The 18320-nt window shown below is 33.1% G+C and overlaps 2 protein-coding genes and 1 long non-coding RNA gene across 3 annotated transcripts; all 3 read right to left on the reverse strand.

The window, feature by feature from the left end:
- Nucleotides 1-44: 44 nt before the first annotated feature.
- Nucleotides 45-2165, reverse strand: LOC132744936 (uncharacterized). The gene is made up of 2 exons (XR_009627767.1): nucleotides 833-2165; nucleotides 45-186 (listed from the first exon to the last, which is right to left on the reverse strand). It is a non-coding gene; the product is annotated as an uncharacterized LOC132744936 (long non-coding RNA).
- A 238-nt stretch (nucleotides 2166-2403) lies between these two features.
- Nucleotides 2404-10351, reverse strand: LOC132744943 (hemocyte protein-glutamine gamma-glutamyltransferase-like). Its single transcript, XM_060733737.1, has 10 exons — nucleotides 10300-10351; nucleotides 9599-9740; nucleotides 8894-8997; nucleotides 8501-8663; nucleotides 7009-7121; nucleotides 6532-6614; nucleotides 5813-6011; nucleotides 4543-4703; nucleotides 3778-3920; nucleotides 2404-3162 (listed from the first exon to the last, which is right to left on the reverse strand). The coding sequence occupies exons 1-10, from the start codon at nucleotides 10349-10351 to the stop codon at nucleotides 3024-3026; spliced, it is 1299 nt and encodes a 432-aa protein (XP_060589720.1). The 3' UTR covers nucleotides 2404-3023.
- A 477-nt stretch (nucleotides 10352-10828) lies between these two features.
- LOC132744944 (uncharacterized) lies at nucleotides 10829-15560 on the reverse strand. The gene is made up of 5 exons (XM_060733738.1): nucleotides 14457-15560; nucleotides 12923-13138; nucleotides 11911-12168; nucleotides 11408-11526; nucleotides 10829-10973 (listed from the first exon to the last, which is right to left on the reverse strand). The coding sequence occupies exons 1-5, from the start codon at nucleotides 15337-15339 to the stop codon at nucleotides 10830-10832; spliced, it is 1620 nt and encodes a 539-aa protein (XP_060589721.1). The 5' UTR covers nucleotides 15340-15560; the 3' UTR covers nucleotide 10829.
- Between the last annotated feature and the right edge of the window lie 2760 nt (nucleotides 15561-18320).

Raw genomic sequence — 18320 nt, forward strand, 5'->3', positions numbered from 1 at the left:
AGTCGTTCTCATTTGGAAATGATACACTATTTATTGTGAAAAATTACAAACAGCAGTACATAGTATGCATTATTCATACACAAACAGGCTTTTGTGCAAAATATAAGCACGTGCAATTTTTTCCGTCAACTATTTTCCAATGGTTCCATGGAATTATTCCACCAGCTGGATCTCGACAATTCGGACCTGAAATCAAAGATAGGCCTCTCCTTACAGAAGATATAGTTCAAAACTTAACCATGCTGATTTTCGTGTAATGGGCTTGACCGGCATTAAGCTTGGAACAATCCATTCCTTTTTTTCAGTGATATCAAACTACAAAAAACAGCGCTACCAATAGTGTAGAACCAAGTCAGATTTGCAGATGGCCTAAGTCTATAACAGTGGCAAAGGTCAATCTATGGTGGCTGCTTTGAGCCATGTCGTTTATGGTTTAAACTTAACGGTGTACCATTCACACCCGTAGTGCCAGCGTGTCCGAGTGTTTAAATTTCGGACTTGTAATCTAAGGGTTGCTGTCTGCATGGGTTCAAACCCCGTCAGGAGCAAGACTTTGTTTCCTTGAGCAAGAAACTTTACACTCATTGCTTAGTATTTGTTAGTCCCAGAAACTGATTCGAAAGTGTTCCAATCCAACACAATCGAACTAAAATAAATTTTGTATAAAACTTTCTCACCCAAACATTAGCAAGATTTATTTATAACATGCGCAAAATACACTATATTACCTATTTATCTTCTATATTTCTATATGCAATCGTATACTCCATTTATTTAAATGTTAAATGTAGCCAATAGAAGTAATCATATTGATAAAAACACAGCACATTACCGTTGGGACAATATTCACAGCAATCCGTCGGCTGATATTTCGCCGGGTCCACACAGGTTGGAGGCGGACACGGGGGAGGATAACATAAGGTCTGGTTGCCAACTGTACATGGATACGGGCAGTAGTGCACCGTTACATTCTTCATACTTGCAGTCGGTAAATGGTTTTCGTCATCAGCATTTATTCCGATGATTAATAAAAGATTTATAAAAAGAATGCACACTAAAGTGTAAGTAAAATAAAACTCCATTGTTTATATTGTCTTTTTGTTAGTTTAATATGAAGGACAAGTAATATAGGTCAAGAAGATAAGAATCTTAATACTGTAAGTTTTCAAATTTGCAAAGCACTAAACTTTTTATGTTTCAATTTTAACCAAAACAAGTATAAAATATTATTTTAAGGTGTTTAGCTCAACTGTGGATCGATCGAGGCATTTGTCCTCGAAAATCGGTCATTTATCTTCGGTCATCAGTCATTTATCCTCGCTCATTGGTAATTTATCCTCGATTATCCTCATTTTTCCACCATTTCGATTATTGGCCATTTATCCCCGATCATTTGTCATTTATCCTCGATTATAATAATTTATCCTCGATATTTCGTCATTTATCCTCTATTATCGAGTCATTTATCCACGATCAACGGTCATTTATCCTCGATCATCGAGTGATTTATCATTTTATCTTTAATCATCCAGTCATTTATAATTTTAACCTCAATCAGCAAGTCATTTACTATTTTATCCTCAATCATCCAGTCATTTATCATTTTATCTTCAATCATCAAGTCATTTATCATTTTATCCTCAATCATCCAGTCATTTATCATTTTATCCTCAATCATCCAGTCATTTATCATTTTATCCTCAATCATCTAGTCATTTATCATTTTATCCTCAATCATCAAGTCATTTATCATTTTATCCTCAATCATCCAGTCATTTATCATTTTATCCTCAATCAACCAGTCATTTATCATTTTATCCTTCATTATTTATCATTTTATCCTCAATCATCAAGTCATTTATCATTTTATCCTCAATCATCCAATCATTTATCATTTTATCCTCAATCATCCAGTCATTTATCATATTATCCTAAATCATCAAGTCATTTACTATTTAATCATCAATCATCCAGTCATTAATCATTTAATCCATTTATCCTCAGTCACCCAGTCATTTATCATTTTATCCCCAATCATTCAGTCATTTATCATTTTATCCTCAATCCTCAAGTCATTTACCATTTAATCATCAATCATCTAGTCATTTATCATTTAATCCATTTGTCCTCCAGTCACCCAGTCATTTAATCCTCAATCATTCAGTCATTTACCATTTAATCCTCAATCATCAAGTCATTTACCATTTAATCCATTTATCATTTTATCCTCAATCACCCAGTCATTTATCATTTTATCCTCAATCATCAAGTCATTTACCATTTAATCCTTGATCATCTAGTCATTTATCATTTTATCCTCAGTCATCAAGTCATGTTTCACACCGAGCAAATGTTTTCCATTGAGGTAGCAGCAATATTTGATAAGCTTCGTAACGGGTATAGTTTCTTTATTTCCTGTCAAGATACGAGTTTCTTAACCATTATCTCGTATAAAGGTTTGAAGTAAAAGACAGCCTGATTTACTAGGGGAAACGAACAAATTTGTTGAAAATATCTCGCGAAATGTTGTCAGTGTTGTTGTAACTCAACGTCAGCAAAGAAGAAAGAAATGAGAGGGTGGGGGATAAAATTTCAATAAAGCCGCATTTACACATCGACAATTTCAAATGCTTATAGAATGCAAAGAAAATGTAGTGTGTACAAGTGTGTTAGTTATATAAACATATACATGAACGAGTAAAACGACTATTTAGTTGGTTCTGTTGTGCTTTGGATTTGGTAAAAATAAAGCTGAGATTGCCATCTAAGACGTCTGAATAATAATGGCAAGCGTGTCGTTCCATAAAAAATCCTGCTTCCGGTCAATATTTAATGCAGTCCATATTTATAAAATAATATATATCGGACACGTTCTTTTTTCGGCCGTGGATACAGTCTTAAGTATTCTGTGTTTGATACATATGTATATTTAAATTCTGCTTTTTCTATATGATAAATAGGTATAATGTCTATTTTATTAAAATATGCACGATTTTCAGTGAATTCCATTGTCTACATAAATGTTATTGTACATAAAGTGTACATGTTCCTTTAATATCATGGATCTGATCACAGTTGAATGTCATAAATAAAGGACATGTTCCTCTTGTGTCGGGTGTGATCTGTATCGATGTTTGCAACTTCTCATCCGCCATTACATTCCTGAAAATAAATCAAATATATGAAAAATTATCTCTACGGCACAGTTTTCATTAATGTGTAAATATGTATATGCACTTGCAATACTTCCAAGTATAGTAATGTTTGTATAGTTATGGTACATGACAGACATGTATATATACCGCGAGCATTTGTTTTCTTTAAAAGCCATGATTGTGTTTTGTACAGTTTTGTAGTTTGTTTACACTGGAGACAAAATGGTGGACATTGCCAACACATATTAAAGTTGGTTTGTGAAACAAGTTCGTTCAACTTATATTTGTATTTATCACTATTGATTCTGCTTCCTGGAATTTACCAGTACTGATTTCATATGAAGAAACATGGTCGTGACCCATAAAAAATCTCAAACCGATGATATCTGGTTGAGAAGCAGACACTTTACCCGTTAGGTACCGCTCATCATATAGTTACATGACAAAATCAACATTTTGAATAATAATTGCTTATTAAAATAAGTACAACTAATCAACAGGTATAGATTTTTGAAAATAAAAGTTTCGGGAAAATAAATAAATTTGTCAAATTGAATTCTAAAAATAGTCTGTATGGTGACGTCACGAATATTTTTTTCTAAAATTCAAACTATATGCTTACCTAGTAGAAAACACTTTCATGTGGCTCATTCCGGGGCACTCGGCAAGAATGACACAATTTGTGAGGGATCTTGTCTTAAACGGGTTGTCAAAGCTAATCATCACTTCTACTGGCACCCCTGTCCTCAAAAACCGGTCTCGAATCTAAACATTTAAAACAAAATATTTTTAGATTATAAAAAAATAAGTATTTCTCACCAAGATTTTAGAGTTGAAAATAAAAAAATAAAGCAAAATCATATTTGAATGAATGTACAACTTGCCTGTCTGAAACTATAAGTTATGATCATTCGGCATGCATTATTTGAATTCTGTTTTCAGTTAGAATTTAATCTTTTGGACGCATGCAACTTTAAAGCCGTATTATAAAATATATAATATCATAAAATTAAAAAAAGGATTACTGAAGTTTTTTGGCATGACGGGACTTGAAATATTTTCTAAGATTTGAAAAACATTTAGTGTTGGTCTTAACCAATAACTTGTTCAGTTCATTTCCTCACTCTTTTTTTCCCAGTATATATTTACTTGAATTGTGCAAAATGATCCAAAAATGAAAAGCGTTGCAACGTTTCTTAAACAAAAAACTGGCATAGAAACGCACAAAAATACCCAAAAAATCGATTTTCAAAAAAAATCTTTGATATTTCTTCATCATTTCAGATTTATCCATTTTAAGTGCCTTATTTGATCTATGTAAAAGTTTTCAAATTTATAGTTTAAGGCTTTTTTGACCTCAGTGGAGTTCCTTTAAAGAAAACCCTACCTGGACTGTCAAGTCGGGCAGTCGGAGCCTGAAGCTTTCCAGGGCTGCAAACTGTTGCCCGGACTCCTTCACTTTACTAAGCATTGCACATCTAAACATTGCTCCCTCCGACACGGCGTCAACATACTCGTCCACGCTGACATGCATCGTTACACTCTGTTCTGTTTGCAAAAAAATAGTTGTATATTATTATTATTATTATTATTATTATCATTATTATTATCATTATCATCATCATCATCATCATCATTATTGTTATTATTATTATTATTATTATTATTATTATTATTATTATTATTATTATTATTATTATTATTATTATATAACCGCAACTTTTCGGCCCTTTCTGTTGAAAATGATAATAGCCGACGATATTCCACTCGGTTATTTCCTGCTTTAGAATATAGACTGGCTCATTGGCACGTTATTTTATTGGTAAAAAATAAATATAATAAAAAAAAGATAGAAATAAAGAGAATGTTATATTTAAACATGGAAGTATCACTTTTGTTAAACGTTTATTTAATTCCATGACGCTATTTTCATCCGAAAATCTGAAAACTGTGTAATTTTGTGAGAACAAAAAAATTAAACAAAAACAAGACTAAAATTTTCCCCATTGCTGACTGAACGAATGCATATCTACTAGACGCCGCGTGCACGCGGCGTCTGATAATATCCCGTGTAAACTAGGTTTATATGTCTGAGAATTTCCGCGCCAAAGGTTAGCTTTTTGTTAACGCATTTTGCAAGTTAATAAATAACATTATTTTGTGGACAGTTAAAGAGATTTGAATTTGAACAAACTTGGCCAATGGAAATAATATTTAAGTTAATAACAAGCCTAAGCTGTCTATAAAAAGGACATGCGAAAATGAAATGAAATTCATTTTCTATACTATTCGAATTGCATTTAATGCCTTTTCTTCCAATAACATTACTGTACTAATATAATTATAATCTATTACGACAATTTTATCATTTATGACAATACAAAAGTGCCAAACGCTCATGTCACCCATTGTTAACTAAAGTTTACTTGTTGTCTAATATTCTGTTTAAACGTCGTTGACGTTGATTTCGTATACATATCGTAATATTGTAAAAAAAACTCATTGCAAATAATTGTGACAAAAACGTTGCATTGGTAGATCCGTGCATATTTTCACATGAATACTTCCTTTATAAATGATGCATTTTGCATCTTTGTACATAGTATTAGTCTTAAATCTTGTCATTAAAAGTAATTTTCTTTTTTATTACAACTTACGTTGATAAGCTTCTATTTCAATATCTAAGGCTTCTTGTTTACACTGACGTACGACGGTTCCCGTGTATTTTGTCACTTCACATATCAGTCGTCCGGATAAAGTTTTAGAAACACCAGACGAATTGGACATCTCAATAACCACCTCAAAATCCTCCCCGATCTTGACAGATTTTGGTGTCAGTATTTGAATTTTAATGTCCTGGAAAAAATGTTGTTCAATGTTTATTTCGGAAGGTTATTTAGCATTCATCCGTGCATCATTTCATTATTATAATAAAGGAAATTTACAAAAATGTGTCTTTCATCTGAAATCGTGCATAAATATATTCCTTACTCTTCGTTAATGTTTGTAACATATCATCCTCCATTCAAATATTTGTAATTTACTTGCGATTACTGTATACTCAGATATTTTCGAGAGGCAAAAATTTCGCGAAATCAAAATTTCGGACTGTTGGACCAATGTTAAATATCATCGCGAGTTTCTAAATTTAGTTCAGTGAAACTGATATGACACTTACATGAATGCGAAAATTGACTTTTATGTTCGAGAAAATCTTCATTTCGCAAAATTAAATGCCTCCCGATTTTTTTTTATTTTACAGTATATGTAAAGTATTTATCGTAGACTACAAAAGCAGCCTAATGTAAATTGCCCCTTGAAGAGGAGAGTAAGTTTTTTCTGATGTTACATTAAAACAGTAAAAAAAGAAGCTTACATTGTCCTTCGTATAAATTCTACTTAGACCACGTGGGGCACTTTGGGTTGCTGACAAGACAGACATCCGCTCCCTCTCACTTCCTGTTTTGCAAAATATCAAAAGAAAAAAATTCACTTTTCGAATACACTATAGGGCTATTTGCACAGTATAAAAATAAACAGCCACGGTGTGTCATTTAAATGTTTATAAAGAAAGTTAAACTGAAATGGTAATGTAGTCATGACAAAGTATGGCCTTAGACCAAATAACTTACTTTTAGAAATTTGCATGCAAAGTCGTAAGTTAATATCGAATTTTTTAGTTCCATTTTGTAGGAAACCATAAGCTTAAAGACACAACTTTGAATCCGTTTTGGTACCAGCCAATATTGAGCAATTAATGAGTGTAAAATTTCTTGCTCAAGGAAACAAGGGATTGATCTTGACAGGGGGAAGGGCTTAAATGCAATGCCATTAAGAGTTAAGAAAAGCCTACCTTCTATGTATTTGTACTGGGACGTGATATCATCTCTGAATTTTTCAAAGTCGTCAAAATTATCTGGTATAGGAAGACCGTCCGGTTTCTTTGTACTCAACATCTTCCCTACTCTATATATAAGATAAATCAAATTAATCAATCAATCAATTGATCACTTATTAATCAAAGATGAATATAGCTCTTCTTTGCTTTTAACATCTTACAAACTAAATAAAAGGAAAACAACTTTTTTAGATAATCAAATGAATGAATGAATGAATGAATGAATGAATGAATGAATTAATGAATGAATGAATGAATTAATTAATTAAATGTTAGAAATAATTCAGGTTTTTAGTGAAACAGGGGTATTTAAATTTTCAAATATTGCTAGTTTTCACTATAGGACTTACAGTAAGTTATTTTCTCCCATCTTCGTAATAATGGTTACAAAATATTTCTAACACGCAAATAATTAATACGTGTATATATTTTCTTATAAAAAACGATAATGACCAGTTAATTAGTTTTAAAAAAGTAGTCAACCACACAATCAAACAGCATTTTAATTTTTGGCAAACACTTTGATGCACGAGTCTAATGTGAATGACCAGGTGTCTTGCCGCAAAATAATTAACAACGCAGTTTCAGAAAAAAGTATTTATTTATATATTTATGTTAGTGCCTGCAGCTTTTGCATTCATGGCAAACTTTCAATGTGGTAATGAATGACATTTCTTCTTTGAATGTATGTACAATTTTAAATGTAAAAGTACATTTGTATTTAATTCAAGACTGAACTTTGCTTTCAAGGGATAGTAAATCTATATAGAAATAAGAGATAACGTTACAAGTAAGCAAACACAAATAAATGGTCTATATATAGTAGTCAGTTTTTCAAAAGCGTATGCCTATTTATATAACTTGTGCAAAATAAAGCTCGTTTTACTGAAAATCAAAATACAGAATGACATAAATGGAATTCCATGACTCATAACTAGAACGCTGGGATTCCGATTCATTTTTGAAAAAATCAGATTGTTTTATTTTAATATCGCTCGGTATGTCATTGCACCATCTGTCAACAATTTGTTTATAAATATTTTGTTCTGATACAGTTTGCTTTCTTTTTGTCTATGTTTTTATTTGTATTATTATTGATTTTAGTTTTGAAAATGAAGATGTGTGACACGAGACAAAGGCTATTACATGTAGTTTTCTTTATAAAGATTCGATTATGTTGTAAAATTACAAGCTTAAAGAAACACCTGGAAACAACCAGTACCAAGCAATGAGTGTAAATTCTTACCCAAGGAAACAAGCCAAGTCAAGTCAAATAGTTCATTGGCATAAACATTTTACACGTTAATCGCCAACAACGGCCGTTTACGGGGGCTAGAAATCCTTGCATTACTATAGTCCGACATGTTTACCACTCGGTCATGCCGCTACATGTTTTCCTATTGGGTGTACATATTTCTCAACCTTTCTATATGTTAAATGCACTCACGCAGATTTGTCTATGTTCATCGTCTGCCAGCTCCCGTCGTCCTGTTTACCCCAGTGCACCCGGTCCGCGTTCACTTCAGCATAGATAAATGCCGTGTCGTAATTCACGTCACATTTCCCATTCAGAATGGCTGTCAGGGGAGACGGGCCGCATCGGAATTCACCTAAACAAAATGACAATTTTGAAATAAATAAAGTCTAAGCAAACATTAAAGAGATCCCACGCTTTCTAAAATGATTACAGATATGGAAAGTGGCTACAATTTCCGATTTTTTAACGAACGAGCTATTGACTGTAATTCACATGAGTGCACGTCATTATGTTTTTGTAGATATCTTACACTAAAATATGCTAAAATTAAGCAAAGAATAATTAATTGTAATCATTTTTTACCATCACTAGTTTCCTGTGGCGTCGAGTCTAAAACCTGCCAACCGTCGTTCCCTGCCGGCAAATCTTTTCTCCTCATCCAAACGTCATTCCAGACATGAAAATTCCTGTCAAGAAAAAAAAACGAATATTTTTTTCTTTAAATATACAGAACAAAATAGTGAAAGTCTATCCGGTTTCTCAAACCACAGTGTCCAACCGTTACACTGAGCGACAGAATAAAAATGGATAGGTCTGTCCTAGTAACTGGTTCCGTCTGTAGATGATTGGACACAGTGTTGACACTGAAATTAAATAGCTTACCGTCATATAAGACTATTTTATTCTTTCGATATAAATATATAAGCTTTTATCATTGAACATGAACGATTGTAAATGAAATGGTAAAAGATCTAACGCCATGAGAGAATATGCCATTTCTGTCTGGTAATGAAAATAGAAGTAAAAGATGTGAAATCAGGTTGAAATACTAGTATGTTAAAATAACCCGAGAGCCCGCTGACGCTGAAATGAAAATGGAAAATCATAAATCATTATATGATATTTTTTAAATTTAAAAAAAAGCCACGCGCGAAGTTGACACACATTATACATTGATAGTGATGGTTTCCATAGTGTAAAAGTGAAAGGAAAAAACTACTCAAGGGCTGTATGGACTGAGCTTGGATTCAGAGAAATTCTTCTGCATAGATAAATTCATTGCCTTACCATATAGAGTCTGTGTTCAGGGATGTTAGCTCGGAATTGCCACGGTTATCCCAATGTACATCAACAGTTACACTTCCGTCAGTATCATGTGCAGACGAGAAATTGGTCACTGTCCGACATGGAATACCAATCGCTCTGCAAACTGAAACAATCCGTGGAAAAAATAATATCTAAAGTCTACAAGTTATATCAACTTTTCATTGTCTTACAGTGTGTTTCGGGACGAAAAACACGTTTGTAAAAAAAGAGCATGGTCGAAAAGCAGTATCATAATTTTAAAGTTTCGAGCCCAGAAACTGTTGTTTGTGATTAAAAATAATCTTTCCAGGAGATTTTCAACAATTTAAATATTATTAAAGATTATGAAAGATTATTAAAATAATAAACTGTTGTTTGTGATTAAAAAAATTCAAGGCGATTTTTTACAATTCAAAGATTTTTTAAAAGATAAACTCTTTTTTTCAACTGAAATTATGGATGAAAATCCAATAAAAAACACAACTTTCAAACAAATAATTGCCTAAACAATGAATGTATTATTATCAGAATTTTAATTGTTTTCTAAATGAATGTTAAACTAAAAACGAACATATAATGTTAAAATTATGGACGGGATGTTGCACAGGCCGTATGGATTGCTGGATCAAATCAAGATATAAAGTAAATAACATACATGTACAAAAATGTGATTTAATACTCACCTGTAGTTACAATACCAGCAAACACAAAACATTGTCCATATTTTACGGGCATCTTTGACTTCATAAACTCCCTAAGAATAGACACACTGCCCACCCAGGAGAGAGGGGCGGTGCCGTTCCTATAGTTACCCGACCAGTTACCGGATAAAACTCCATTGTCGTCATTGCTATTGACCTAAAAACACATATGTTACGGCCGTTCTTAAAAAGATCATTTGCTTTATGAGAATAGAATGAAAACTACTGTCAACTGGCATATTTGCGTAAACAATATATTTCCCGGAGAAAAAGTGTTTCATTTTATGTTCATTCTTGAAAAACACCTGCTTTTGTGGTTTATGTAAGAACAAGACTGTTTCTAAATCTCTGGAATTTAACTTGATAAAAAAGTCAAAAATTATTCAACAAATTGAATGCAAAATTTCCACATTGCGTATGCACCTTTCAACCCGATTTACATACAGTATTTACTCAACACTCATGCACTTAATAGAGAGAGAGAAAAACAACAACCGACAAACATAATTAATCTAAAGCTGTATTGTATGAAAATCACGTGCTATTTTGGAGATTGCCCTCGACATCCGAACCGGATCCCCCATGGCTCTCTTTGGCTGGGATTTAAACGCCTTCTTTATGCAATAAAGGGCGGCTTCAAGTATACCAGATTCAAACTGAAAAAGTAAAGAAATATTGTAACGTTTCCTACAGCGTTTCAATATTAGGCGCCAAGGCTGGCTGGAGAAATGTAAAACATGCATGCCAACGTTGAAACGAACGACACTGGAAAACGGCAATATGTACACATGTATTTTATATTGTTATAAGGTCTTTACTAATATGGCAAATATGGGTATCCACTGGGGCTATTTTTGAAACCACCGTCATATTACTTAACTGACTCTTATATTTCGCGTACTTTTGACATTCGAGTATTTCATTAAAGAATGCAAAAAAATAAATGTTTCAGTTCAGTTATATCTTCGATAAGAACAGTCAAATAAGCGCAAATCGTTGCATCAGTGAATCCCAGCATATACAACACTTGAACATTTAATGAGGTCTCCTCTATGGTAAAACAACTTATACAACCTATTATAATGAATACCTGGCCGTAAAACCAAGGTTTAGCGGCAATCTGGTCGTATCCACCAGTAAAAATACATCCACTATCGTTTAGAACGTACTCTGCGAGTAAGTCCCTGTTTGGGAAATAAACGGCGTCATCTGAAATAAAACTGACAATAAACATTCTAATGCGAAGATTGGTTCGCCTATATATACACCTTAAGAAAATGTCAAAAATATATAAATTATATCTTTTAAAAATCAATATTTGAAATGCAACAAATGTATTGAAATGCAACTACATGTATCATATAGCAGTAAAGTATATCAAAGAAACATCCTATGATTTTAAGGCACATCTCAAACTAAACACCACCCACTCCTCCTCTTTTAAAAAAAATAAAATTGACATGCTTTCAAGAATTGAAAATATGCTTATAATTGTCCTGCTTTATATAAAGATCTTTGATAAATTGCCACGGGTATGAATGTATTGAAATAAGTATAAAACAAAAGAAGGAGAAAAAAACACTGTTTAAATACCTCTGTCCCATGGGTTGAAAAGAATGTAAAAGTTTGCTTCTTTCCAAGTGCGAGACCTATTTGCTTCTTCCTTCCGGTACCCAATAGAGGCTGCCATTTTCCATTGGCCAACAATAGTTTCCGGTGATGTTTGAACGCTAAGCGTCACTCTGTTACCCATGACACGTTCTATTTTTAGACTCCATGTGTCAGAATCTCGCAGTGGTGATGCAGCCGATAGCTTTATATAGGTGGCTTTCCCAGGCTGAGGTGAAGGTCCTTTAACGGTAATTTTATTATTTAAATAAATATTCATGAAGCAAAATATATTGTACATGACAATCATACTTAGGTGCTCCGTAAAAATAATTCCTGTAAAAGGAATGCAGAGCGCAGTTTGCAAAGAATGCACGAAAGCCAGGCAAGAGTACAAGCTTTTTTAAAAACTAAAACAGGGCATTGAGCGAGAAAAAAGACCCAACCCAGTCTAGCTATCTTGGCGGAACAAATCTTATAATTTCTTTCAGCTACATATCTTTATTTCCAACTCTTATTCAACAAAACGCGATGGTAAAAGCTTTTTGAAAAGTAATTGTACTTGATATGATGGAACATATAAATATGTTTGGACGCGCTATCCGTATCTGAATAGAAAGACTGAATTACATACATTTATGGAATAAGAATCCAACTACATTGTCAGAATACGATAAAAAGGTCTATGAACCTTTTTTTATACGACGCGGACCGTTGCCAAGCATATTAATCAAGATAATGCATCTTTTCTTTTTTTTCGCGCATGGGCTAATTAAAAAGACAAAGGCAAAATACAATTATACAGATAAGGCAACAGACGATCACATCAAAATAATGATATTATTCCAATCTAAATGGCAAGTAACTCAGAAAAATATGAAAAGACAAATAAAACTAGGAAAGATATTCGGGACAGAACAAAATCGAGAAAATGGGTCACAGACCAAGCTTCTATGAATATTCCTTAAAAGAATAAGCTAAAGGTAGATTTGCACACCTGCTGTAAATTCCATACTGACATCGTGCTCGGATTCAGAAAATCTTACGTTAAGAGTAACACTGACTCGGAAAGGCTGAGCTCTTCTCACCACGAGAAACTGGTCACGTGACTTTGCAAACCGATCTGTATGGTGTTCCCGCGCATTTTCAGTAACATGACAATCAATTTCTGTGACGTTAATATCAGACTGAACCGTGTTGTTTGTGGAAGAAGCTGAAATAATGACAGTGATATTTTTCTAAAAGAGCCGAATTCCCCTACCACCAACAATGACCTTATCTCAGATAAATTTAACACTCTCAATTGAGCGTCCGAAAATATGTTATTTTGAAATAGAATATTTTTTTATGAAATAACCAAACATTTAAAACATTTCGACAATAGATAATGGAATTTCTGCATTAATTTACATTTACTAAAAATCAATTGAACAGCATAAGAGCTCTGTATGGGAAACCAAGAAACTCGTACCCTGACATAATCTTACCCGTTAGTCAGATTAGAATTTACTAGAAATGATATTTGTAGGTATTTTCACTTAAACATATGTAATAAACATGTTTCAATAATTTAGCAAATAAATAAAGAACACTGCGTGCTGTGAATTTGTTTATAGTGACAAAAGTCTGAAATTAATGAAATTTAAGTTTAAAAAAATGTTTGAATATGGAGCAAAGACAAGCCTCAACATTTAACCTTTATAACTTGTAACTCTTTATACTGATGAAAGCATTTGCGCAAATGGTTTCTAGTGGCTGGACTGTCATGTTACTATATGTTTCGTTAAAAACGTCAAAATAACGTGAAAATTAGCCATTTGACTGAAAAAAAAAATGGTTCTTTGCATTTGATATAATTTAATAATACAAAATGAGCAATATTACGACTGTAAAATTAAAATTTTTGGCAGTTTAAGGGCAGAACTTATAATAAAACTAGAAAATTTGGCAAACAATTATTTTTGTATTTTTTTGTTCTTGTTTCAGATGGACAGTCAAATTCATTGGTATTTTTAAGTACTTTTGATTGGTTGGCATTAATATTTATTGAAGTGACATGTTTAAACGTAAATTTTGTCCAAGGCATTTAAAATTAATTCATTTGATTTTAGCCATAATTAAGAGTACGAAAAAAAGCACTTTACTTCCACATTGGTTTCCCAAAAATTCAAGTCTATTAATAATTCGATATCCATACCAATTTTATTTTCATTTGCGCTGTCTATTGCATTCACGCTCTGCTGATAACAAAATATCCCTATATACTACTAACGAGCACTATAACATGCATTTTTGCTAAATCTCAAATAAATAAATTCATAACCCTACTTGCACTGTAGGCAGACAATATTTTTAGCTTTTACTAAATCCCGTTTTCTGCTATTTATAAACTGATTGTCGGTCAATTTGTATATGCAAACATCTTTGTTTCTAAATCACATTTTGGGAAACAAACATTATTTCACTCTAAATGAATTGAACATATATCAAGTTGTGTTTAGAAAATGAAGCAAATAATTCAGGAAACTTACAATTTCTATCCCAGTTGTAGGCCCTCTTATCCTCATCGTCATCGCTGTACGTAAAGTAGGTCACAGGCTTCGGTACACCAATACCCATGCTCCCATCTGGCAAAGATACTCTGTTGCCCGAAGAACTTGTCCTTGGAAATGTCCCATTATATATGCCATCTGCATGTCCAACATTTGAACCTGAGATGATTGGTATTACGTTTCCAGCATTCCTGGAATCCCGATAATCTGATGCATCGCGATTATCGTAGTGGATCGGTAATCGAGTCCAGTTGTCATTACGGGACGGTGAAAAGTCACGATTTCGTAGCGAAGAGCTGTGACCAATGTCTGATATATCGGCGTCATCAATGAAACGGGAACCTGTTACATTCCCATAAGCCCGGTTCCTCGGTAAACTGTTACTTCTAAACCGAGTATCAGCCGGTCTAGAGGAATGTGAGGATGTGCTTATGACTTCGTAGTTGCTTCGGTTACCGTTTGTCATCCGAGGCGAAATATCGCGATTTCCTCTTCCGTTGGGATTTAATGAAGAATGTATCGATGTACTATAATCGTTATAATCCCGGTTGATTTCGCTCGTAACTCTTGGCGATATATCGCGATATGTGCTTGGCACTGAATGATGCGTCTCGTAATAAAATGTCGGTTGGCTTAAACTCCCAAAATGTGGCGGTGGGGTCACGGAACGGAATCTGTGTGAAGAAGAATTACCAATATTCCTTCCGACAAACGTAGGAATTTCGAAATGGCTTGATCGAATTATCGGCGTATTAGAACTATAATATGATCGTCTGCTATTTGGTGAGCTGAAATTTGTCCTTGACATTCTTGATGACGGTCTGTGAGAGGTTTCAAACACGCGTCTGCGCATGGAAGACATGTTTATAAAAGCACGTGTTAGTCCAGTAACGCTTCACAGAAATGACAACAGATACAGGTATGTGAAACTTACAAAGCCTGGACATATTTTATCCGTTGTCAGTACTCCCTTTTTTATTTACAATAGGCATATAATGACCATATAAATACTGTAAAGTGAATCTTTTCGCGTGTGTTTAATTTTTCATTTTTTGTTGTCGTTTCTTTGACATAGGTTTTTACACGTTATACTTTTCGTTGTTTGAATCATGAACAGTTTCTATTTTTCAAATGGTGAAACTTATTTAGGTGCAGCTAACATCCTAGATCCTAAAAAGTAACTGTTACTATATAAAGACCCACTATAAGACCACATTCTTATTTCTGAAAGATTTTATTTGTTATTTTCGGTACCCATTAACCATATTTGGCTTTATAGCAACTAGTTAACTTTAAATGATTTAGTACTGTGAATGGGAGACAAAATACCACTGTGCGTTTTTTATTTTATTTATTTATTTATTTTATTTTGTTTTTATTTATAATTTTTGCAACGCTATGTGATAAGCGTTTACGATGCATTATTCATCTAAACTTTATAAAACACAGGTTGAACTTTTCTCCAGAGGAAAATCGTATTCATGTCCGAGGATGTGTGCCCTTTTAATGCAGCATGGTGAGTTAATATGATATTTTACAATATGTACCATTTTGGGTGTTAAAAGACTTTGATCATCATCAGATTTTCTTGAATACAAAATGTACATGAAGAATTTGTTTCATACGACGATAGAACTGTTTTACGCGGATCTTAACACATTTTGGTCATATCTCTGCGGTTGACCCACCAAAGTAAACAGCTTAATTTCCTGATTGACTAACGAGTAGTTAAAGTGACCGACAGCTAATGTCACCTGATTTCTGCATCAGCGTTGAGGAAGAAATGAATGACCACTAGGCTCAATGTTTGAGATGAATTGTTACAAAGTAATTTCGCCCCGCCCGAGGATCGAGCCAGCGATTTCTGGTTTGCTATTCCGATGTTCTCCCTATTGAGCTAAGCAGACAAACGCGTTGTGCTCTATCTTTGTGACGGCAGCTTGAAATATATTTAATCATTAAACTCATGTCTCATAAGTTTTTTTTGTTTTTGATTGTGTGTTTGTTGTTTGTTTGTTTTGTTTCTTTTTATAACGGGGCGCTATAGTACAGATTATGTCTAAAATTACATCGGATATTCTGCATTTTTAGATAGATATTGTTTTCGTTTGAGTGAAATATGCAATATATTTTCACGAAACATTATAAAATTTCATCTTGAACTCCCTTGAGAAAACATACAATAACCAGATAATTTCTGGTAATGATATGAATAGCTTAAGCTACGGACTGCCGAGAAAGTAGTTCCAAAACATAAATATGAGTTTTGACTCAGCCCACTTTCATATTTTCTATTTTTTTTATTTATATTTTTTTCTTCATTTTTTTTATTTGACACATGCAATACCATATTTCATAAGTAAAATTAAATAATATTCATTTTTCACTTATAGAAGTAACGGAGGATTCCCGTATGTCCTTATATTTTCTAAAAAGCTTAAAATGGCCATGTTTTACGGTAAAACTTGAAAATTTGGCAGTGCAAACCAGGCCCGTAGAGAAAGGTGTTAACGGTATCATGAAAATACATCAAAGTTGCACCGCGCTTGTAAATTACATTTCATTTGTCAACTTACGTTTTAACAGGTCATTTGACAACTTGCCCGAGGTTTTCACTATCAAACCGTCCGTCTTTTTTACAACTTGCAATTTTAGTATGTAGGTAAATAACTCATTTTCTTATTATTCACATTAAAGAGTATAAAAAGCTACAAAATGTATCTTATGAAATATTTTTTATAAAATCTATCAACTGTATCATAATCTTATATTCGATTCTCGAAAAGTTGTGCAATAAAATGTCATTGTTATTAAAGATCCTGTAACACAATTTTTTCATGGTTTTATTTCATATATATGATGCTCAAATTAAGATGTGTCAATATTGTAAGTTCCAATAAGCATTATTTATAAAGATATTACCGAATTTAACATTTCATGTAAATAAAGGGAGGTAATTAGAAATTTATTTTCTACACATTCTAAGTCAAATTTTCCAATAAGAAATGAATGCATGTAATTTATTGTTTAAATATAATGTGTACAAATATTTGCAGTACACATTTTACATATTCTTCGATGTTTGAAAATTGTTTTATTTGCATAATTATATAGTTATACATATATAATTGTTTGCGAGTGTGGTATACACACAGTAACAATATCAATCACGATACATACAAGATTTTTAACGTAAAAAACATAAAATGTTCAAGAACAAATTATTATTTTGCTATTTAAGTATAGTGTTTTAACTTTAAACCGTCGTGGCTGAATTGTGCTCTGGTAAATATAACGAGGCTTACTGTCGTGATCCGGAGGTTAATTAAACTACCAGCACCACCATTAACCGTTTAGCAATGATTTCGTGCATGCGCAGCACCGTTTGCTTTTCAGGCTATATACCATTCCATATCTTATTCATACAAGCATTTTGGGGAAAAAACTCTTCTTTTAATTCAAACAATAATTCTGCAGTAGATATATAGCTTCTTAAAATCAAGCTAACTGTGGAAAAATACGAATAAGAGTTACGGGACAGCGATAGTGTAATACAAGTTATAATGATACAAATCTAGGGTTCGATCACCAAACTCCTGCTGATTAATAACCATGTAGGAAAGAAACATGTCTAAGCATTGTGAATGTACTCTTATATCGACAGAGCACGCTGAAAACCGGTTAAAACTCGTGTGTAATTCATTTTATAACCAGAAAGTATTTGTGAGTAGATTATGTCCCGGATGTCAGTAAGTAACTACGGTTGGCTTGAATTTTAACAAACAGTTATGAGTTACTCAGTAACATACCGGTACGGAATTAGACCCAACTAGCTGTAGTCTT

This window comes from Ruditapes philippinarum, unplaced genomic scaffold (genome assembly GCF_026571515.1).
Source record: "Ruditapes philippinarum isolate M1 unplaced genomic scaffold, ASM2657151v2 ctg1296_1_1_1_1, whole genome shotgun sequence".
Lineage (NCBI taxonomy): Eukaryota > Metazoa > Mollusca > Bivalvia > Venerida > Veneridae > Ruditapes > Ruditapes philippinarum.

Excerpts from the sequence above, each read along its gene's own strand:
- LOC132744944 (XM_060733738.1), bottom strand. The coding sequence starts at position 15,339 with ATGTCTTCCATGCGCAGACGCGTGTTTGAAACCTCTCACAGACCGTCA. Across the intron at positions 12,169-12,922 it reads CAGTATGGAATTTACAGCAG|GACCTTCACCTCAGCCTGGG; the intron begins GTGTGCAAATCT and ends TTACCGTTAAAG. Across the intron at positions 11,527-11,910 it reads TTTCAACCCATGGGACAGAG|ATGACGCCGTTTATTTCCCA; the intron begins GTATTTAAACAG and ends GTTTTATTTCAG.
- LOC132744943 (XM_060733737.1), bottom strand. The coding sequence starts at position 10,351 with ATGCCCGTAAAATATGGACAATGTTTTGTGTTTGCTGGTATTGTAACT. Across the intron at positions 8,664-8,893 it reads GCCACAGGAAACTAGTGATG|GTGAATTCCGATGCGGCCCG; the intron begins GTAAAAAATGAT and ends CATTTTGTTTAG. Across the intron at positions 6,615-7,008 it reads CCAGTACAAATACATAGAAG|GAAGTGAGAGGGAGCGGATG; the intron begins GTAGGCTTTTCT and ends TTTGCAAAACAG.